The sequence below is a fragment of the Haliotis cracherodii genome, unplaced genomic scaffold (assembly GCF_022045235.1).
Source record: "Haliotis cracherodii isolate W230 unplaced genomic scaffold, xgHalCrac1.p SCAF_2, whole genome shotgun sequence".
Classification (NCBI taxonomy): Eukaryota; Metazoa; Mollusca; class Gastropoda; order Lepetellida; family Haliotidae; genus Haliotis; species Haliotis cracherodii.
Genome location: NW_027266275.1, coordinates 33,809,273 through 33,833,340, shown reverse-complemented (window position 1 = coordinate 33,833,340; position 24,068 = coordinate 33,809,273). Strand labels below are relative to the sequence as shown.

The 24,068-nt window shown below is 39.5% G+C and overlaps 1 protein-coding gene across 3 annotated transcripts in view; it reads right to left on the bottom strand.

Annotated features, from left to right (window-relative positions):
* LOC139468013 (glutamate receptor ionotropic, NMDA 2B-like) overlaps positions 1-24,068 on the bottom strand; it is a 191,463-nt gene that overhangs the window by 6,441 nt on the left and 160,954 nt on the right. For all 3 annotated transcript variants that reach the window (XM_071249664.1, XM_071249663.1, XM_071249665.1), the window contains 7 exons: positions 22,266-22,398; positions 21,016-21,202; positions 13,618-13,743; positions 11,809-12,029; positions 9,977-10,137; positions 8,265-8,446; positions 5,711-5,946 (listed from right to left, as the gene is read on the bottom strand). In XM_071249664.1, the coding sequence (XP_071105765.1) occupies positions 5,711-5,946; positions 8,265-8,446; positions 9,977-10,137; positions 11,809-12,029; positions 13,618-13,743; positions 21,016-21,202; positions 22,266-22,398 (1,246 nt within the window). The remainder of the gene's footprint in view (positions 1-5,710; positions 5,947-8,264; positions 8,447-9,976; positions 10,138-11,808; positions 12,030-13,617; positions 13,744-21,015; positions 21,203-22,265; positions 22,399-24,068) is intronic.

Genomic DNA, 24,068 nt, shown 5'->3' with positions numbered 1-24,068 from the left:
TCAATCATAAGTCTGTTCAAACTGAAGCTTTAATGTGTAATTTTATAGAACCAACCTTAATGATTGAACTGTCTAAATCAGAGCGTCAATCAGTGAAATATTAAAATCGAATCTTTAATGGCTAAATTGTGTAAACCTGGTCGTCACACACGACAAGTGAGATACAGCTTTGTAAAAGAGCGTGTTAATGTTTGAAAATCAATACCCGTGGTGTTCGCAAACACGTTTCTCTGTCACAAGACCCTAACCAAACCAAATTTAATCCACGGATTAAACAACAATAATCCTCTTGGGATGTGTAAAAATACATAAATATTGGAATGAATAACCCCTTGTATTGAGGCTGACTTCTTACGGTCCCTACTTTAACATCAGGCCTGTTGTGAGCACTTAAATATGCATACCCTAGAAGTAATTGTATTCATATCATAGGCGATTACAGTGTCTCCCGGACCGGCATCTGATCCCTCATGACACCGAATAAGCATATCCATACTCTGTCAGATTCGTACCTTAGCGTGTATGTGGGCAATATGCATATTAATGCGAAGCCTAAACCTATCACAATGGCAAAACGCTTGAGGTCCCAGGACAAGAACCACGTATTACTGTGTTCATAAAATACATTTTTCATTTCTCTAAATTGTGGGCATACGTTCTTAAAATGGCTTGGGAGATTTCATTTCGATAATGACATATCAAATTTCTGTTAATGCAGCGTAAAATTCCACACTGTTTCAGGTTAATACGCTTTCAACGTCGACACAATCTCGATTTATAATCACATAAACCGAATTATCAGAGATCCTGACTTTTGTAGCAATGCAATGAGAAACTGTAAAACCTGATTTCACCTCACTCACGTCCCTTGGACGACTTCATTATTATCAGTTAGCTGGTTCTTAAATTTACTGAGTTTGTTGCCTGGAAACAGGTTCACACTTAAAATAGCAAACAGCGACGTGTCAAACCAACTTTCCGCTTTGCATGGCACCAGGCTACTGACGGACTCGAGGGAGTTCTGTAACAGAGTTACGTGGAGGTTCCTGGCAATGAACGAAGACTCCAACAGATCAATTCACTTACGTTCTTCTTCTTGAACGTCTGACTGAATTCTGTACCTGGTAAATCGTTATGGATATCCCGTTAAGTGAATTAACTTCATTAAACAATGTATCATGCCCAATTTATTCTGAAATGTAAATCGAATGTTTAAAAGACCGGAGGCATGCATTTTGAAATCTGTCCAAACGGCAAGAGAGGTGCACTTGGCAATTTAAATTATGCATGATAAAGGATGAGATAAACAGAAAAAGCTATCTGGATCCTGGCACTAGATGCATATTAAGCGTCAATATAATCCATCAAGTTGGTTCCTCATGGAAATTAGTAGAGAATACGCAAGACGGTCACTTTGTATTCCTACAGTGTGATACAAGTAAGAGCAATATGGTGCTTCTTGCAAAGAAGAAGCTTCTGAATACAAACACATGATCTACTTCTAAATGAGACAAGACTGGCCTCTCACCAAGCATGGACACAATTGACTCGGGCAGGTGTTACTTGAACATAAAAATACAATTTATGCCTACCTGTGTGAGGGATGAACGCATTTATTCTTGCATCCCATGTGCATATCCCATGTGATCCCAATGACACATTTGGAGCTTAGTGTCCTAACGTTTATACAGCTGGGATAGATATCTCATGATGGAGTCTCATATACATGTAAGCTTGGTGAATATGTATGAACATATATGACTCTCCTTCCCCTAATACCCGTAAACTGTTTTACGTCGCTGAGACAATATGAATGTGTTGGCTCTGAAACACAGATATTATAGATCTAATGTGCAAATGTGTGCACTACTTCATTACATGATACAATAGTGACATATTTACATTTATTGTAGAAGTCAGTAGGAATAGACAGAACAGCGTCTATGAAGTAAATGTTGTGAGAATGATTTAAGGCGTTAAAATTGTCAGTGGAATGTCGAAGGGCATTTAGAAGGAATGTGATGGCCTCGTTGTTTGAGGCTCCACAATTCACGTCGCAGAGTTGTGTCCGTTAGGCCTGAACGATCTTGGGTTCGAATCATTGGCCCTAATTTTATTTTTGGTTTTGTCAACACCATGTTAGTGCCAGTAGACTTCACAAAAGTGGTAAACGTCAAAGACCTGCATCGCCTCGCGCTTTCCTCCCACATTAAGCTGACACACCGTGATACAACGAAAAACATGGCGCAGATCATACACTTACTCGAAAGCTTGTGGGTTAGACCAATCTCCCAAAACAATAAATTTGACCTCAGATTGATACGATTGTCAAGGTTGAGATTTTTCAGGTTATATTTTTTGCAATGGAAAACAAGCTCAAATTCAACATAATGAAATAAATTATTTGGCCTGTTATCATACAGCCGCTGTCGTATAATCATTGACAAAGATTTAGGGGCTAATTTAAAAGCCAGTGACATGTGGGAGGAAAGTCAAAAATAATGCATGCCTTAGAAGTTAATAATGTTGTTGAAACCCATGAGCACTGTTAAAGTGACGACAAACCAACCATGTAATTGAGGGATTCGAATACCTATTCGATCTCTGAGAAAATGACACTTTATCTCATTGCTAATTAAAGGTGACCAGTATGCACCAAGAACTATTTTCATGGGTACACAAATTGTATTCTTGGAGAAGTTGCTTACAGAACCTAGTCAAGCCATGATACCACAGCACATAAAACTGTAATTACAAGACGTGAACGCTCCCTATTAACTTTTCTATTAGTTTCCATTTGCTAGGCTGCTTAATGCAACCTGACTTCACGCTGTGCTGAACAAAGTGCCTATCTGTACTGTACATAGACTCCGCGTGTTGCATATTAAGTAACCTTTGTGAGAAATGTAAAACTCTCAAGGTCATTTAAGTCCACCACAAATCATCGATAATTAGAAATTTCCGGTAATATATATCTGAAGGGAAATCAATTATGTCTTGATTCAAAATGTAATTTTCAGTTTCAATGCGATTATTAGATAAAAATAACCAAGCTCGACAGAATATGACTTCCCAAAGTATTAACCTGGCACTAATATTATTTTACGGTGATAAGCTTAGCATATTATGTCTTTCTCTCCTTTTTACAATCATTCTGAGGTTTTTAGAATAAAAATACCAATAAAAATCGCAGTTTTTTGCGCAGTGATACAATCAACGCAATGCTTTTTTCGTTCGAGGAATATGAAGGGTGCTGTGTGTAAGTAGAAAATGCTGGTGATGTAGAAACGCAATCAACATTGACAACGTTCGTGTCAGCCATGCATTCAGCACAAATCATAAATTGAGTATTACATTGAACACTTACAACTATTCAGGTGATTTTTTCGCAAAGGCGAAAGAGTGTTAACGACTGCATTTTGTTTACATGGCAAAACGATCTTAATTTGAAACGTTGCGCAAGAAAAATCTTCAACTTTTTATTGGCTTGTTTATTTATCAGAAGTTTATATGGTCTTCTTTAAAACTGTGCACCAGAAAAGTCTTCCAGTTCTAATTTGCATTTTCAGAATGCACGTTGCACAAGGTCCCATAATTTGCTATAAATAAAGAAAATACGCCGTAGAATCGAATAATGCAAGTGTAAAAAGAACTGGTTTCAACATATAAACCTTAACTTCAATTTGTTTGCTATATTTATATTACTAATTAATGTTTTCAATGGGTATATGTTATGTAAATTAGCGGGTGAGTGAGTGAGTTTGATTTTACGCCGCTTTTAGCAATATTCTGACAATATCACGGCGAGGGACATGGGCTTCACACAGTGTACCCATGTCGGGAATCGAACCCGGGTTTTCGACGTGACGGGCGAACGCCTTAACCACTAGGCCACCCGACCACCCTTTGGAATAAAGAGACAACCATTACGATACAAAGAGGTGACAAAAAATAAAGCGTAGGGATAAGTGATTGAACAAGTATGGTTTTATGCCGTGTATATCATTAACAAATCAATATTACGGCAGGGGAGACCAGACATGGGCCTTAAAGGTACCCGCGGCCGTGTTGAGTACCGAACCCAGTCCTGCGTCATTAGGTGACAACGCCTTGATCACTAGGCTGCTCTGCAGACCACCGCGGAATGATGCCAGTTATATAAACGGTGTGCCAGAACTACAGTAAAATGATAAAGTGTGTAGTGGTAGAATGTATGTATATATTTGTGTCTCTGTTACAAGAACAAAAACAGTTCAAACTAACGCTTCTACAGTAATTCAACACGGCAAGGATTAGGTAAAGACATCAGGCAAATCGTTTGAACAAGTCCTTACATACATGTACTCATCAATATTCCAGTTGCATCAACTGTGTCTGGACCAGGCAAACTGGGGGCTGAATTCATGGACAATCATCCACGACGCTTGGGTAGAATGATACGCAATCATCCATGTCAGAGTGCTTGGCATCCAGATCCGATTTAGTTGGCATCAAATGGTAGTTGATTGGTTGGTTTGTTGTTTAACACCGCACTCAGCAAAATTCCAGCTATATGATGGCGGTCTGTAAATAATCGAGTCTGGACCAGACAATCCAGTGATCAATATCATGGGCATCGATACACGTAATTGAGATCGATATCATGCATCAACCAAGTCAGCGAGCCTGACCACCCGATCCCGTTAGTCGCCTCTTACGACCAGCATAGTCGCCTTTTACGGCAAGCATGCCATTGGGTTGCTGAAGACCTATCCCATCCCGGATCTTCACGGGTCGGCATAAAATGGTAACAGATCAAGGTCATGTACAGTTACATCTAGTTGTAATAATTGGAGGTACCATTTCGCAAGTGTTTAAGAGGTAGGGTTGAATTGGCAGGTGTATCATTGAGCAGTCATAGATTGATGTCGGTGTCTAAAAAGCCCAACTGTTTGTCTTCTGTGAGCTCGACGAAGGGTTGAACGATGCAGCCAATAACGAAATTAGATAATCACAATGGCAAGTCATGAAGAAAATATGAATAAGGTGCGGCACACCAATCCTAGAATAAAGTCGGTTAGGGTTTCTCCAGCCAGTTCATTTGGGAGAATAAGAGTGGCAGGTGACGGGATTGTTAAAGATTAAGTCCACACATGGCTTCTGGTATAATGTGTAATCACGCTTCGTCTCAGTTTCCCTTTAACTATCATTTCTAAAAAACCTGTTAAATTAAAAGATAGGAAGGGTTTCAAAATTCTTTGTGAGTTGCTGATCTGTGAAAATGAAGCGAATTTCAATTACTGTTTACTGGGGACCCACAAAAGATACTTTTATGATACATAATTGAAAAATAGTTGATGTAGGCGAATGTTGGAGAAATAGACGTATCCGTATTTCTTAATTATAGTATTTCGTAAATGAAATCTCAAGCGTGTGGGTTTGGTGTTGTCATTCATTTGGAAAAAAATACATCGAAATTAATGGAGGTGTCATTCAACAGAAGTTGCAAATTACGGCGTGAAATACCAAACTGGTTGTAACGAAGTCATCACATGCACGCAAGGAGATAATTAATTAAAAACAAGACATAATCTAAAAAAGCGAATTCTCAGTGTTAAGAACTAATTTTCGTTAGTTCACATTCACGAGGAATCACCATAACATAGCAATTGAATTTAAAACATATAAAAAATTGAGTAAGTTTGAAAAAATAAATGCAGTGAACACGTACCAAACTGACGAGTGAGCAACAACCGCACTTGTCCCACTTCCGTAGGCTCTTCCGGCCGAACCGGAAGTACAGATGTTCTGCCAGAAGTAAAATTGCGCCAAGCACCATGCCGCCGCCAAGTAGAATGAAGGCGCTGGTGAAGTTTAGAATGCCAAGGGTGTGGCTCGATACGCCTTTCTGTTTTTTCTTCTTGCATGCACCAGAAAGCCAGAACTTATGCAGTTTTTCAACTTCACCTGAAATATAAGCAAAACGTTTTATTCCGGCCATGGCTATAAAAGCGTCAACGTCACGTCAACAATGACATCTTTTAGGTATACAAATAACATGATCGTACAGTTTAAGTTTCGAAACGACCAATGACCGGATGGTAGTACATTGATTGTAAGTCTAGATATTACAGTCAGCATCGATACCTCGTTTAATTAGTTTCGACAGACGTAATAATTTATTTTCTATTGAATATAATCCCAATATATTTTGTTAGCCATTCAGAACACAAAACCATATTAGACAGCGCTCGCTCGTTAACAATCTCAATTTTTCTTTCCCCAGTTATCCACTGAACCTATATATGTTATGTGAGATCTGTTCACAGATCATCACGTCAATATGACAATAGTCACATAGATCCAAATATTAACCAGATTGTACCATTTATTGGTATCAATTGCCTGACTTTCTGACGGCTGTAAAATATTTACTAAGGGAAAATAGATTTAAAAGCGCCAAAACCCGTTTCATAATCATGAGAAATCTGTTGAAAGCATCGTCCATTGTACTATTCACACTACATGACAAATCATTATCAAGTTGTGATGCATCCTGCCCTACTCATCATAAACACATGCAAGTTATGTGTTCTGAATACAGACGAGTAACCTAAGTCTTAGTTATCTCGCAAGGTCGAATTCTTCTCAATGTACTCGCCGTACTTGCTGAGGTGAAAAAAAAGTCGGTGCTTTCAAAGCTAATGTCTTAACAGTGGCCCAGGGGACCTATTTGTTAACATATCGCCTGTTTTCGTGAGCTCCATCTCAAGGGAAGGGCCATATTAGCCTCAGAAGAAGCAACCAGACGAGCTTGGTCCAGTTGGGCTTCCTCGTGAGGCTGGAAAGTCACGCCATAACATAGACCATAGCGTCAAATTATCAACATTTATCGGAAGAGAACTGTCTGAAAACTTTGTCAATTGGCACAAACCGTGGATCTAAAACCCAAACTACTCAACACTCCATTGGGAGTCTTGTACACAACACTGCACAAAACTAAAGGATTTGTCAAAATAAAAAGACATTAATTATTCCTGGTGGGGAGCGTTACTTGTTAAAAATGTATGAGGAAAGAATTGTGTGTACATGTAGCAAAAAGATATGGCAATGTGAATGCAACAGATCGCTTAGCTTTGGTATGCTGTTAAATGGTACGGAAAAGCTCGCTGCATAAAGAAGAAACGGTGTTGAAAGAAACACGACATTGTGAATGCACTCGGTAACACTGACTGTTTGCACAACGTATCGGTCCGGTCGGTTCGTATTGGAATATTGGTTGTCGTTTATGGGGATAGAGACGTTAGCCGGTGCCTCTCAATGAAAGTCTGCAGGCTGCAAACAAATGACTTTGCTACTGCTGTAGGATAGTTTGTGTTCTCCGATTTACGACAAATCCTCCCTCGCTGACCGCATTAAATTATCATCAACCACAATCAATTCAGTTTAAGCTGCAGGATATCGTTGAGTAATGTATTTTGGCAATGGTGGGAATCTGAGTTATGGTCATAACCGGATTCCACAGCATCAACCTATTGCAATATATGTCAAGAAGTGGTCCTATTAGTGATGGTAATGTTAACCTGTTTAGACTGTAACGTATGGTATTACTGACTAAATAGTTATTACACGACTTATCTCCTTCCGGCCATGTACTCAATAACTATTTATGCATCTATTTCTACAGCCTAGCCTTCTTATTATTCCATTCGTTAAACAATGTAACCTTTGTTTAACGTAACCGGAATAATTATATATCCTAAAGGTCCGATTATACCAACAACCTTCCCATTGTAATAGGGTTCAATTTCACACATAGCTGGTCTAATGCCAATCCTGTCAAATTTTGATCAAAGGTAAAATGTAATGCTTTTGGAAGACATGACCACTTAATTCTAAATTTAAGTTGATCTTTTGGACAGCATGTACGATCATTTAATAATCTCATTTTCGGCAATTTCTCTAATGGTTTTAACCCTCATGATATTAATGCATATAATATATATGTATATTCAATTTGACTCAACCGCTTTAGCATTTTTCATAATGATTAAGTGCGTGAGTATGGGTGAGGCGGAGAACCCAAAACCGCATTCACACAATGTAACCAAGTATCCCATTGGGCTTAGGTGTCACGAGCGGACACGTCAACCCAAAGGCCCCTTTTGACACACTGTTGTAATAGCAATCTTTTGATAACACAAGAATGCGAAAAGGCATTTGCGCAAGCCTTGGCGACCTTAATAATATGACCAGAAGCAACCAATTATGTAACAAGAACTTACCCGTATCTTGCATTTTCAGTAGAACAGTGTTGATCTTATCCAACCAGGGAGACCCCTTCGGGAGACCGATGGCGTACCCGGTTGTAGCGTACCAGTCTCCAACAACTATCAGCTTACAGACGTCGTCCCTTCCGACATAGTACTCCAGCACCGTGGCGTCGTATATGAATGCCTGAATTTCCCTGGAAAGACGATGTCGTCATGAACAGTGAATATAATATACAATATCAACGCCAGAGAATAATCAGTCTCGATTATCCCCCGAAACATGTTCTATTGAGCGTAAAAGGCAAATTATATGAATGGATTACTGAAAATCAGTGATGACACCAGGTGTTCGAAAAAGAGTAAGCATGTTCTGCCCATTGGGTAGCAAACGCCATTCACACATTTTGCATTAAAAAGTAAGTGTTGCTTGTTGTCTGACACCACATAGCAGTTCTCCTGCCTTGTGGCAGCTGCCTGTAAACAAACAAGTCTCGACCATCAAGTGATGAACCCGACAATCCAGTGACACGACAGCACATTTACTGAAACGATATGTTAATTTTGAATTGCATCTACTGTGTACAAGAAAAACCTCGTTAGTCCTTTCGGGCGATCTTGTTTGGTGTGTCTATTCTATTTACACCACATATAACTCGGCATGTTTCGATACTCTAGAAACGTGTAAATCTTGACGACTTTACTACACAGCATCATTTTGAAATCCCCTTAATAAAACGCTCATGGTAAGAATGAGTAAGTGAGTTTGGTTGAACAAAACTTTGACTGTAAGGGTATTTTAGTTATATCACGGCATGTCAGCTTGATGTGGAAGGAAGGCCACATGTGATGCAGGTCGCTGACGATTATCACGGGGTGAAATCCTCAAACTCGGGTATGGTGCTGACAAACCAAGCAACAAAATCAGGGTGAATCTTGGATGCTAACCCACTAACATAGGTCTCTGTCAAGCATAAGAGACGCCAATCGCATTGCCGCGCCTCGGACGACTTGGGCACCCGTGTTCCTAACAGGGTTGAGATAAAAACTGGTGTAACGAATATGAAGATTTAGGACGATTGTGGATTTGAAAACAACACTTCTTTAAATATTTGAACAAGCGATATCGATATTGTTCATTTTGTTTCCTTACTTATATGGCAACAAAAAAGTATCGTACTGATTAAGTGGCAATCTTGAGAAAAAAAAACCACTTCGACTATGATGTGACAGTGTAAACTGAATATGCCAAAGTAATTGCAATCAACATTTGTAAACCTAAACTCACTTGTGTTAAAGTCATGGTCAGTGACAGGAAAGACCAAACTGATTGCCATTACATTTCCACATGAACATGTTGTCAAACTCTTCTTTATAAATCTTTACACAGACATACACACGTTGATACATGTAGTTAAGGATGGGGCACGGTTGGTCCACAGGCAGTTTGATGGAGTTTGTTTAGCGTCCCTTAAAATGCCAGGATCTGATGATCATGGGTTCGAATCCCAAGTTCAGCCCTATTATGATCCTTAGTTTCTTAGCACCATACCTGTGCGTGGGTTTCACTACATGTCTAAAACGGTCCTCCGACATTAAGACGGCACACCGTAAAATAACTTGAACACTCTTTGTTCAAAGCGGCGTTAGATTAAACCTCACGCCAACTTCACACTTAAGGCCCCAGTGCATTTATCAACCATGACATGTTTAATTTTCATTCTTACTGTTTCTTCAGTGCTGCTATCCCTTGCTGGACGGTCGGTCTGTTATATTTCTTCATATATTCGTGCATCTCAGCATAATTCTTCCTCATGTTCAGATCAGTGCTACCATTCGGCACAGTAGCAAATTTAAATGGCGGCTTGGTGTGATGCGGGTTTCGTAGCTGTCAAAGACGAAGGAAAAAAAATAAGCAAAACACTATGAGCAATCTTGAGCTACGTTTTTGCAGCTCATCGCTAGCAATAACATGTCTGAGTTTACGGCTGTTTTTTTGTGCAAATGACGCCATCGGGGATGTCAAGAGACATTTGGCTCTGATGTCTGTCAAATCCGAATTTTACATGCCATTCGCCGCTCCCCGCTGACCAAGACAAGTCTTGGATGGAGCCACTATGGCAGTTCACAAATTCACTCTAATTCCAAGCCGACAGTTTGGAAGCATTCACAGTAGGCACTTTGACATTACATTTGTGGAAACATTATTTTGCTTCCGTTTTGAAATGAAGCATTCTTTCTCATTTTTAATCTAATGTTGTATTGTCAATTACTGAGTCAAATGCACAGCCTAAAAAATATTAAGTGTGATAAAAGCAAATCGAAAATCTTGAACCGAAAGAGGCAGCATCACCAAACACAGATGCCGAAGCTACTAAAACTTCAGTGCAACTGCACTCTTAATATACTATTTAAATATAAATGCTCTTCAACAGTTACATCTGAATGTATATCGACATTGACAGTTACCATGACAATCTGAATAAGACCTTCAGGAAAAGGACGCCATTAGGGGATTTCAAACGGATATTTCACGTAATGTTATGGCAAAAAAAGTTGAAACGACAAAAAGGAAAGAAATTCACAAATGAAACAATACTTATAAAATAAAGTAAAACTTTACAGATACATTTATGGGTTTAAAAAACAGTTATGTTCTTTTTGTTGTTCGTTATAAGAAATAAATTCTCTTAAAAAGTATGTAAATTCTTGAATAATGTTTGATTTAATATCCGATTATATGTTCCCTTAGATCATAGTAGCTGGGATTACGTCCCTGTTCAGTTGCTTTGAGGCATTTTGTTAAGCCCTCTTCTCGTTTTCAGTCATTACTGATCATAGGCATTCTTGTATAAATCCCTTATTCAGTTGTGTCCAGACTCTGTCGTTGTTACTATGAACTAATCTGACATTTGTGTAAATGATTAGTAAAAACACGCACAGTTGCACTGTTACACTGTACATTGAAACATAGTTTAACGCACATACATGTCTGATCATACATTTAACAGTATGAGAATAGCTTTCTGTATATATGCACAATTACCAAAACTTGCAATATGAAGGAACACTGTCTTCTGTGACAAGGGTCCTTTATGAATAAAGAAATCAGAAAAGCCATTATTGCAATAGAGTTATCAGATGTGTTCACATGGATGTGATTTAGACTTTGGCATAGTTTGGGCTCTAAATGCAGAGACAAGGCTCAATGCGTCAGATAGCTGATTTGGAAGCTTTTAAAAACATCATAATTTGAACATGGGTAGGTTTTTGTCCCAAGCTGGTTTCCCGAAGATAGTAGGTACAGACATTAAGAACATATGATGAAAGCTTCTTTGGTCACGGATTTGCTTATAATTAGAGGTTCTCTTGAACTTTGAAAAGTTATGTAGCCACATGACTCAGTCTACTGGTAACTTTGAAATTATGAATGATGCTTGTCAGGCACTTGAACATGACTAATACCTATCATAAGATTTGTCCTCCCTAAATCGTCTTCATGGACTTGTTTTATACATGTATGCCTTAGGGGTACCTGATTACTACTACATGTACGTACCCTCCAATCTTTAATGCCACTGAGGTCATAGTACTGCTCCTTGGTGATCATGAAGGCTGCCAGGTTGGCAGTGTAGCTGGCCAGGAACACAAGAGCAAACAGAGCCCACAAATTGGAAAGGAACCTGCTGGAGACGCCCCTTGGAGTGTCTGTAGACACCGCGGCACTGAACAACATGGCCCATATTAGCCAGAACGACCGGAATAGAGAGAACTTGTGGTCTGGAATATAGTATGGTTAAAGCGATTAAAGCATATTTACATATTCCGCTGTGGTGGTTATAATTTGAAACCTTAGCCACAAATTACACGACGGCAGATGTGCAGAACAAGATTTATGCTAACCCACACTTATTCTTTTTAAAAATATCAGTCTTTCTTTCTAGATAAAGGGGGTTAGTGTTGAACTCACATGTGTATCATATGCTATTGTACATGTTTTCATTGAAAGCCGTACCGAGTGCCCCTTCTACACACGATGACCTCGTCGGGAATGTGGAAAAAAACAACAACTGACTGTGATCAAACACAGTGCCCAAGGTAATAAAGATTTCAAAGAACGACCTGTCCTCGAAGGGAATGTGGAAAAAACAACTGACTATTCTAACATAGTGCCCAAGTTAATTAAGATTTCACAGAACGACCTGTCCCGTTTGTCAGGATATTTTCACTTTCAGGGGCATATTTCCTTTTGAAACCTTCAAAGAAGGCGTATCATGTAATTGCAAGACGATATCTAGAACTGGAGTAAGATAACAAATCCACGTCAAGTTTGAAGACATCCTGAGTTATAAGGTTATGACTATCATGTATTGAAGGATATGCTTAGACTTGAACGTCATAAGGGCTTATGAATATAATCAACTGTGTCTCGTTCACAACTATTAATCATTGTGCTGTGAAGAAGAAGCCCCCAAACCCAGATTATATCACTTAGCATGTTCACTAAGACATTCTTTTAAACATTGAACATCGAACGGCTTTACTTCTTGACAGCGTCACCTTGACCCGGCGTATTGAAGCATCTACTCACCCTTAAATGTGTCCCAAACGTTTACCAATAAAAAACAGTAATAATGAATATCTTGCAAGGAAAAGGTATAACATATTATACATTTGTTACATAAACAGACGTGAGAACATTTATTCGAATATTGTGAATTACTAAGAACATTGGCACTAAATGCTGCTCTTTTATCTACTTAACACAGTGAAAATGACAAACTAATCCTTTCAGCAGCAATTGGTATATAACATATATGGGCCTGTCCATACAGTTCTTCTTATTTTCTAATCCCATCAAATCATCTAACATTCATAATAAATCTCTCTGTAATGTTAGAACTATGTTGATGGGCCATGGTTAAGAGATTCCAATATTTTGCAGAGCTAGACTAACACAGCAATAATCAATCACAGACTCCTCAATCGTAGAAGCAGATCCAGCCTCTCCTGTCTCTCTGCCGGCGACGATGGTTGCCGTCAGCAGTCACGGCCGGCTACGTTGTCTAACCGTCTGACATAGGATCGATTGTTCCCCCTTGAGTGCCGGGAATCCCTCTTGAGCCGCCCTCCATCTCCTGGCTTTATCTGCCGACCAAGGTTGGTAATTCTCACTGTAACCGTACACACAAAACTATAGTAATTGATGCTGCTCCACATCCCTCTTGGTCCATGTTTTTCTGCGCCTCATTAGCGACAGCCAGGTTTCAAGTGGGGTCATTGAAAAGCCGCTCTGTGTTGGTCCGTGTCTCCTCTTTGCTCTCATTACCTTTAATAAAGCTCTGACACCAAGATTTACCTTAGTTACCTCTCAAGGGTGTTTTCCCCTGATCCAAGCCATAGGGACTGAGCCACTCGAAGATGAAGATGGAGGCCCCGGTCGCATGGACGCTGAACACCAGTATAAGACACCAAGATGGATAGTCGTACGGCTCTGAAAAAAATATTCAAGTTTAGGATAAATGTAATGGAAGAGAAGCTTCACCCTTTTTAAAGTCTACTTTTCTCCATCATCTGCCCTTTACTATCTACCATGTATAATCTACCATCTATCATTTACCTTCTGCCATCTACCATTTACCAACAAAAAACATTTACCGTATTCCACTAACCGTCTTAAATATACAATCCACATTCTGCAATGTGCTATCTACAATTTGTTATGCATTGCCATTTAACATCTGTCATGTACAATATCCACCACCTACCCATGACAATCAACCAATTACAATCTATCATTTACAGTTTATCTGCCGTAGTCTATTTAATATCTGCAGTTGACAATGGACCTACTGAGTGAGTGAGTGAGAACGGTTTTACGCCGCTTTTAGCAATATTCCAGCAATATCACGGCGGGGGACACCAGAAATGGGCTTCACACATTGTACCCATGTCGGGAATCGAACCCAGTTCTTCGGCGTGACGAGCGAACGCTTTAACCACTAGGCTACCCGACCGCCCCCAATGTACCTACTGCTATCTGTCATTAACCATCTCCTACCTTGGTACCTGTTTCAGAGATTGGTAATTGAATAACAGGGCACTATCCCCAAATATCATATTCTAATACTACCTGCAAGAAATATAGTTGCATGTACAGTTACTACAAATCACCCATCAATGTAACCTAATCTTCAGCATTATGTAGACTCACTGGAACCGTTATCCATGTTAAAAAGTGTGTCTTTGAAGATAAACTGACAATTCGGGGCTATGTCCATTGCCAATAACTTGACTTTTACAAAAATATGTTAATGTCAAGTATTAAGCCATTATTTATTTTACGTTCAGTGCTAAAAACAGCATTTCTGGTTAAGGAATTGATATTTGATTATATTTTATTCTATGTCACGAGCATTTTATTAGATATTGCAAAAATCATTATCGAATCATTTTATGTAATAGGAACACTTAAGTCTATTCTTTTCCATTGGACCATTAAATATTTATTTTTTAGAAATACTATAAATTTTCCATGTAATAATGTCTAATAGAACATGGTCCAAGTACCAAATATGTCTATGACTGATTGATCCTCTTACGCTCAACTTGAATCGGATATTTTACGCACAGGTTTACACATAATTTGAAGTTCCTAATCTACAAATTGAGCGAACTTCTCAACGTCTCGTACATCTAACCGCCTTATCGTAGGTCCCTATTATGTTATATTACTGATGAATAAGATAATACAAACAATTATCCAATCTTTACAGTGAACTATTTAGCACATAGGAAATAATGAAACTAAACAAGTTTCCTGGCTACACATAATTAATATAATGTAACATAATGAACTTGGCCGTACACGTACACACATATCCGTTTCGGCCTTTCCGGCTGATATATTTGACTTAATGAAGAGATATATTCATATAATAGCATACTAAATATCAATATGTTAACTGCAGAGAACTAAATGACTTTATAGACCCCCCACAACGGAGAGTAAGTACAGTAATTAGGATCTTCAGGGAATGCCGGGCTTGTTGGCTTGACCTTTATACCTACACATAAACCAACATATCGACTTGGGCGACTTAAAACGCCTACGAGTAAGTACACTTCTCAGCACACTTTCACAATTCTGTGGAGTGATAGTGTCGCTATCAAGCGGATTTGAAAGGTTTATTTCTCGAAATGCAATAAGCAAATTCATTTATTCTATCTGAATGAAGAATTCACGACTGCTTGTGACTTCCATTCAAGAATGACATTGTCAACAGAACAATCAACAGATTCGTCATAATAGAACCAGAAACTGACATATTTATACGTATTTGATTCTGCGCCATTGACAGGACACTATAAAGAAAGTTTTATAATATTGGCATTTCTCCAAAACAATCTCTATCCGACTCGAGAAAGACATCCTGTCAAAAGGATAAAGGAAACAGGCTTGCTACATACTTCTATTAACCAGGGAAATTTTGCTAGGACTTGCTGAAGTCTTTCCCGAAGGGCGAAAGTTTGTTCTCAAAATTCTACTTATAACTTTGTAGTCACGACAATATTTAATTATTAGAACAGGAATTCGCATCATATCGCTCACATGAGAGTTTTTTTATGTTACCCCTTTCGCATCCTCAACCAATTATCAAATAACCAACATCAAACAAAGGAACCAGGGATGTCATTATTGCACAAGGATAAAAAATCATTTACTGCGAGGCAAAAGCCTTCATCTAAACGACGTCGGGCTTCCCTGAATCAGAATTTAAAAGAACGTCCATTGCTTGTAAAGAGATAAACTCTGTCCGGATCAGGGCGCTACAGTTTCATTCTTTAATCAATAGCAACTTTTGTTGGACTTCTTCAGCTTTCTACGTTAATCATCAGTCGCAAGGAAAAAAGGGTTCGAGGACAGGGACGGTGTCTTGGCTTCGTAAATACTTGCCTGCGACACCAAATAATGATAGAATTTGTGGAGTTATCGCTGCAAACTTAAACATGGCTTAATGGGCATTAGAAGCTTCCGCATAGGAAGAAGAGATTAGTGTGACTGAGCAACAATGCTGAATGTGAGATGATGCCACGTTAAGCAGGTTATATCGTGGAACCGTAGGCTGCACTGATATTTTTTTCAAATTATTGTATCTTGCGTTGATATGTAATAATTGCCAGGCACATATCTCATAAATCATAATTATCAGACTTTATTAAATGTGTGATGTTCATAGATTTATAGTTTGACGTTAAATTGAAAGAGAATGGGGACAATTTAATTTTACGATGTTGTTATACGCATATGGTTCATTTAGTTCAGAGTAGGTTTAGAGCTTGTTGATTGACATGATCCATGTATTGATTCGTCTATCCATGGAGATATATTGCCCTATTATTTGCATCGGCTGATTAAAAGCTTCGCACGGTAGTTTTGTGTATATTCACCTAATATTGTAAATAAACAATAATTGAATGAGTGAGTATCCAACATAGGCCGTGCATGCTATGCTACTAGATTCTCAAATCCACTTCGGTATTCGACGAATGTCCTTAAAACGTTAGTTATTGGAATAAAAGCGATTAAACCCTTTTCACATTCTTAAGAAATCTCTGCCAAAAGCAGAGTCGATTGTACGATTCCGCCTATATCATGAGCAAGAGTTTATGAATCATTGTCAAATAGTGATGATACAAGGTGTCCGCGAAAAAGTGAGTGTATCCTGCCCCATCGGTGGCGCCCGTCACAAACACATGCAAAGGCAAGTTAATTGTTCACCTTAATAAAACACGGGATATCGTTCAAGACAAAAATAGGGAGTTACACTTATGTGTCAAATTTGGAAATGTCCTCCACATGTCTACCTTAAACACATGTATCTTGTATTTACTGTGAAATAGGAATCAGACTTTCGATCAACTTAAAATATTATGTTTCAGTTAGAGAACACACTCATGTTCAGAATACCATAAATAATCTGTATATGTTTGCAAGAAAAGACATTTCAAGCTTTGGCAATCAAACATGATCCTTTGGCGAAACCGACACTTAGAGATTAAAAAGATGTGGGCAAAACAGCTGTTGCTGTTGACAAGGTTTTTTGTCATTCGGGACCATGGGAGTTTAAAGTATCACAGGTTGGTGATTGCACTTGTGGTTCTTACCCTGCTATTTCGCCTTTTACGCCCAATGTAATCCTTTTCTTGGAAATCGAGATCGGTTATTTTCTGGCTTCACGTTTTAAATTTAGTCTAGTTGCCATCAATTCTCTGATGGAGGATTCGAATATCAAGCCAACCCAAAAAGTCCTTTCCGAGGTGCAAACACCCAGCTAGATATGTGCCAATTTCACGAAAATAGTAATGGCTTACGGTCATTATCGCAATTAGGTGCATCTGTAAGTCATGATATGAATATAAATATGTTTTAGAAAGCGTTAATTCTCTATGGGTTTAAATTTGTCCGTTTATAAAAAGTAGGAGTTACTGCAGATGATAAGGGAATTATAAGGAAGTGGAAGGTGACATATTTTCAGCCCAGTTTTGCTGCTGATCGCATTACCATCAGCGTATTATTTATGTAAAAAGAGTATCACACACTCTTCCTCATAATGACAGCAATATTTCGGCACAGATGATTTTTCTCTCAACACTTTCAATCAAAGCGCTTCAGAAAAAGTCATGATAGACATGCCAGTCCGGCTAATACATTTCGCAGGGAATGTAATGAAAATGAAGCGTTATCGTGGCATCACGACACGGCAGGCTAAAAATCACAGGCAGCCAAACATCATCTCATCCCTCGTCCAAGGCTTTCGTCATCATCAACATTTTTCTGAAGGGAAGGGCCTTGGGAGTGATTCATTCTGTCATTGCGAGTTGTTTTGCTTTTATCTTACATGCACTAAAATTTGATATATTTTTCTCCACGCTGGTTATGTGGCACCATTGTGTAAGGACATTTGCAAATAGTCGTCAGCATCAATAATTATGCATACAATCATCCAACACGATTCCGCTGTTACCGTAGCACAAATATGTTCACGAATACACAAAACGAAGTCAATGTGAGCGACACAACCCATTCACAATTTATAACATTTCTCTGATATAAGATGTGAGTGAGTGAGTGAGTGAGTGAGTTGGGTTTAACGCCGCTTTTAAGATTATTCCAGTTATATCACGGCGTGCCAGCTTAATGTGGGAGGAAAGCCCGAAGTGATGCAGGTCTAAGACGTTTACCACCTCGGTGAAACCCACGAGCACGGGTATGGTGCTGACAAACCTAGAAACATAATCAGGGCGAACCGGGATTCGGACCCACAATCAGAGGTTTCTGGCGTGCCCAAGGGACGCAACTCTGCACAGCGAATCGCGGCGCCTTAGACGACTTGGCCACCCGTGCCCCCGATATAAGATGTGCGACTCCGACTTTATCATAAACATGGATTAGGATCACTGTCAAATAGTGATGATACCAGGTGTCCGTGATCGAAAAGGTGAGCGTACCCTGCCCAATCTGTGTCACCCGATTGAAACACGTGCAAAGGCAGGTCAAGTGTTCTGAACAATCACGGGAACATACGGCGTTGCATCGGACCTAATTTTAGTCACTGAATTGAAAATTCATGCATACCATAAAACCTTTTGAAAGCTTTAATAAGGATGTGAATGTAACCCTGATCAGAACATCTTGTAATCTTTGATTGAGAGTGGAAAGTGTTTACTGTCATCGTATTCCAATTTCGTGGATCGATGCTCATGATGTCAATCACTGGATTGTCTTGTCCAGACTCGATTATTTACAGACCGCCGTCATATAGCTGGAATATTGCTGAGTGTGGCGTTAAACAACAAACAAACTAAGTAATAATGATAAACATTTTGTAAACGGTTTCAAAACGACGTTGAGCGCACATATACCTGTAGAACAGAAAAGCCATATCTGAATACTAGTATATCAGCTCTCGTACTGCCAGGTTGTCATATTTCAACAACATATTTCATTGTTGTACGTCCATGCCTGTAGATGCTTTGACCTCTCTATTGTTCGATGTATGCATTTAACCGATATGTGAATGGTGTAATCTTCTTTATACAATAGACCGCCTCCGTAGTCTAGTAGTAGAGCGTCCGCCCGGAGAGCGGAAGGTCCGGGGTTCGATCCTCGGCCGCGTCGTAACAAAAGACGTTAAAAGATGGTACTTGTTGTTTCCCTGTCTGGCGCTCGGCATTAAAGGGCTTAAACAAGGACTGGTCGGCTCGGAGTCAGTATGCTGTGTCTGAGTGGAGTATTCATGTTAAACTGCGGCATGGTATCTCAGTGTGCTAGCACTATAAATCGGCATCAGCCCGGACTAGTACAGGCAGCCACACACACACGTGCATGCACGTCGCTATATAAGTGCAATAATCTTGGACGCAACGTTAAACCCATTTTCACCTCACCTCACCTCTTTATACAATAGCAGTGTCTTTCTCTCCCTGTACAAGAACATATTGCAATTACGCCTTTTAGGAACATGTGCAGGATACGCTCGCTCTTTCACGAACACCTGGCCATGGCATCATCACTATTTTATGGTGATTCACATGCTTATGCTATTGTCGGAACAGTACTGTGTCGTTTATATTTAGATACCTCACTCCAAAAGAGGCACACGTACTACTATACAAGTACACGTGTGGTGCCCCATTACTGGCTCTCCGTCGGGCCCCGGGCACCCTACAAGCGATATCAATATAGGATGTATCATAATGTTATTTCTCTATAAAAGACCATATACGCTACCATCTGTTACTCCCCGTCTTAATAAAAACAAGCGTGAGTTCCACATCCCTTCGATCGAGTTGCATCCCCTAGATAGGAACCTATGATGGTGGGTTCAAATCCCAGACTTGCCCTAATTATGTTTCGTGGTTTCGCAGCATCACACCCGAGCTAGTGGGTTCACCCAAGTGGTATATTCGGACTTTTCCCAACATCAGGCTGACACTCGTTGATATAATTTGAATGCTGTATAAAGCGGAGATAAACCAAAAAAACCAATAGAGTGAGTGAAATGGTTTGAGGCCGCTTTTAGCACTATTAAAACGATATCACGGCGAGGGACACCGAGAGTCGGATTCACTCAGTGTACCCTCTGGAGAATGAAACCCGGGCCTTCAGCGTGACGAATGAACGCTTCAACCACAAGGCTACCATCAGGCTGACACTCGTTGATATAATTTGAATGCTGTATAAAGCGGAGATAAACCAAAAAAACCAATAGAGTGAGTGAAATGGTTTGAGGCCGCTTTTAGCACTATTAAAACGATATCACGGCGAGGGACACCGAGAGTCGGATTCACTCAGTGTACCCTCTGGAGAATGAAACCCGGGCCTTCAGCGTGACGAATGAACGCTTCAACCACAAGGCTACCACGTCGTCTCTCTCACTACTAGAATCCGAATAGGCTCCCCATTCCCATCAAGAGCACGCACGACCATGACCTTTACAAGACAAAACGTCACTTAAACGCTTTGTATACACGAACATATATTTCTTTGAAAATGCATCACCCCATTCTATAGAGTACACGGAGACGACGCTCGGGACAGTTGTCTGTCCAGGCAAGTTTGAATCAAGTAATTCAAGACCCACTCAGTTTTATCCTTGACTTATTTCAACAGCTTGGTCGAATTGTTGCAATGTCCCTACTCCATTACTGCCCGAGGCATTTTGTAGGTAGCAGAATAAGCCGACGGGACCCGAGTGGTTACCTAAGAATGCTGTAGGCGAGATCTTCCCGTCCCGGATGGACACCATTATCGTTATCCCAGTCTCAAGGAAGGGCACGGAGAAGTCGATCTGTTTGGCTCTCTCTGGGGTCACCGTCAGGGACGTCACAGCCATATCCGCCTTGTTCTCCTTCAGAACACCGATAATGCCATTCCATTCTTTGGTATACTGTGAAAATAGGATTCCTATATAACTCCATCACGTGATGCCACGGCATTATGAAGAAATCTCAAAGGACACCGTTTTCACCATAACAGGCATAAAGTATGCAGCATATAACAGTTCAAAGTAGACACTAGCTTAGTATTAGTATCTGTACCGAAACGTCGCTGTAATAGTATCATAAAATAGTTATTATCCATAGGTTTTATCTACCATGTCATCCGTCAGTTTTTCACAAACAATACCACAGCCCAATTATATAAACATTATCAACACTGAAGTATTAATCATCTATAAAGTCTTTGGTTTGGTTGTGTTGAGAAGCTAGAATGTTATTATTCAGACTTTCCTGTTTAGTCTTTGTTGGTTGGTTTGTTGTTTAGCGCCACACTCAGCAATATTCCAGCTATATGACGGCGGTCTGTAAATATTCGAGTCTGGTCCAGACAATCCAGTGATTGATATCATGAGCATCGATCCAAGCAATTGGGATCGATGACATGCATCAACCAAGTCAGCGAGCCTGACAACCCGATCCCGTTAGTCGCATTTTACGACAAGCATTGTCGCCTTTAACGACAAGCATAGTCGCCTTTTACGACAAGCATGGGTTGATAAAGACCTATTCTACCCCGAATCTTCACGGGTCTCCTGTTTAGTCAGTTGGTTAATAGTCACGCAGATATTTCTATTAACGGATTAAGGAAATAGAACCATTTTCCAGGCTAGACTCTACCATTCATTCATAGCTAGAACTGCTAGAACTTAAACCGTCTAGATATGCATATAATGCTTGTGCATTATTCAATTCACAAATATATAAAGACACATGACATAATGGTCAGCTCAACAAACTTAACAATTATCGAATGTAGCACCGCGAATGAAAAACATCTTAAAACAGTCAGGAAAGCTTGGATAGCTAATATTGTCCTATCATTTCCAAACATTGTTTCCAAACATCAAACAAGTGTTTTCAACTTGTCAAAAGTGTAGTATATGAATATATCTTAATGTTTCCAAACACAAGCCATTGTCCATTCTAGTCAATCCTTCGGAGGAACCTTACCGAGTTTTCTGCACCCCATTGACCATCAGCAACTTCAAAAAGCTCAAAGTCAAAATTTAACTCCTCGGCGAATATGCGCAGGATGTCAATGCTGAGGCCCGTGCAGCAGGTGGTGTTGGTAACGTTGCTCGTTCTGGGCGAGAGAGAAAATGGAATAACTTCAACACCCTCATCAGCCTTAGGGACATTCATATTCATATCTGTCACACGAAAAGCACAAATGGAAAAAGATCCGAATCGACAATATTCATAAACTCACAGTACCCTGATGTATGGTGTCGACCTGTGAGAATATGAATTACATATATGTATCGGAAATAGGCTTATGCTACTGAAGAACTGAAGGTAAGGTATGGCTACCATATTTGGCCTGAAGTTAAAATGAATTAAAAGCGACAAAACCCGTTTCCATATTCATAAGGAATTTAAGACGGTGTTTGTGAAACAATAGGTTTGCTGAATACTCGTAGCTTTGTTACGTCTGGGTCACAGTAAAGATGCATATTGCCCATAAAAAACTCGACTGCCGACCAAGTCAAAGAAAAGTAAAAATCGATTGGAACGTGAAGGATGACATTTACCCTAATCCTGACTGACAGCTGTATTCTCAATAAAAAAAGTCCCAAAAGGAAGATCCTGGAAAATGTACGCCCAAATAAAGGTAATGTGATATATCTCCGTGTTTCGAATACGGCAGTGACCCCAAGCATGCCTCCATGTTTGATCTTGAGCAGTTTAAAGGGGTTTTAGAACCAAACCGGATTCCTTTCTCCGTCTCAATGAATCTCAGTCCATGATGTATAATAGTTTTGTGACGGCTATAAAAATATTTGAAGTCATGATCAGCTTCATGTTCTGTTGTTAATCCAAAACTGATCTGGAACGTTCTGCTTAAAGTTTATTTGAAGTATCACCGACAACTAGTAGCATGTGCCTTTGAAGATGGTAACGTTTTTAACGATTTGTCGATTTCTCATTTTTGATGGCTTTCTGTTGTCAGTCTCAGAATTGAAAAACCGAAAACCGGATATTTACAATATAACGAGCTGTTAAAACACGCAATTGACACACAATAATGCTATCTTGAGTCACGTTATGATTCCAGTTAAAGATTCAATCATTTCATAAAGCAATATTCATCTTGTATATAATGAGCAATACTGTGTAAACATCATAAACGTTTTATGACTACCCGGATAGCTAATTGTCTATTTCCAAATGATAAATAGTTGACGGATTCATTATAAACTGAGAGTATTGATTTTTTTCTACCGAGGAAAAGCGTTGTCCTGTGTTTACATCTTCCGAAGCCCAATTGCCCCATAAACCTGCTTTGCCGTAGTAGGAAACACATACAGCATATAGCAAATGCGTTATTCAATTTCCCCATCTTAAGTACGTGAGTAAACATTGCTTTCGTGAAGCATAAGTACCATTTCAGCTAATGGAACTGAACGCCTGTGCTAATGCCGCTGTCAATATGCATTACATCACTGTTTAAAAAATCTGGACAACCCCTGTAAGCCTAAAAATACGTTCTGTAAAAATGTACGAAGTAGAGTCCGGTGTTTCCTGGCTTAAGCTTTATTGAACTGGCTTTACTGGATGTTTTGGAAACTTCGTTCAGCCGTGAATCTAAAGTTACATCCGTTACTTTACTGCCCTCTAAGAAGCATGGAGCTTATACGAGCTATGCAATCATTTGATGCAACATTTTATGACTTCTTCGAAACTAACCGCAACCATATCCCTTGCCTGTTGTCCATGGATGTTTGGCAGGTAATGAAGTACAACCTCTATTTT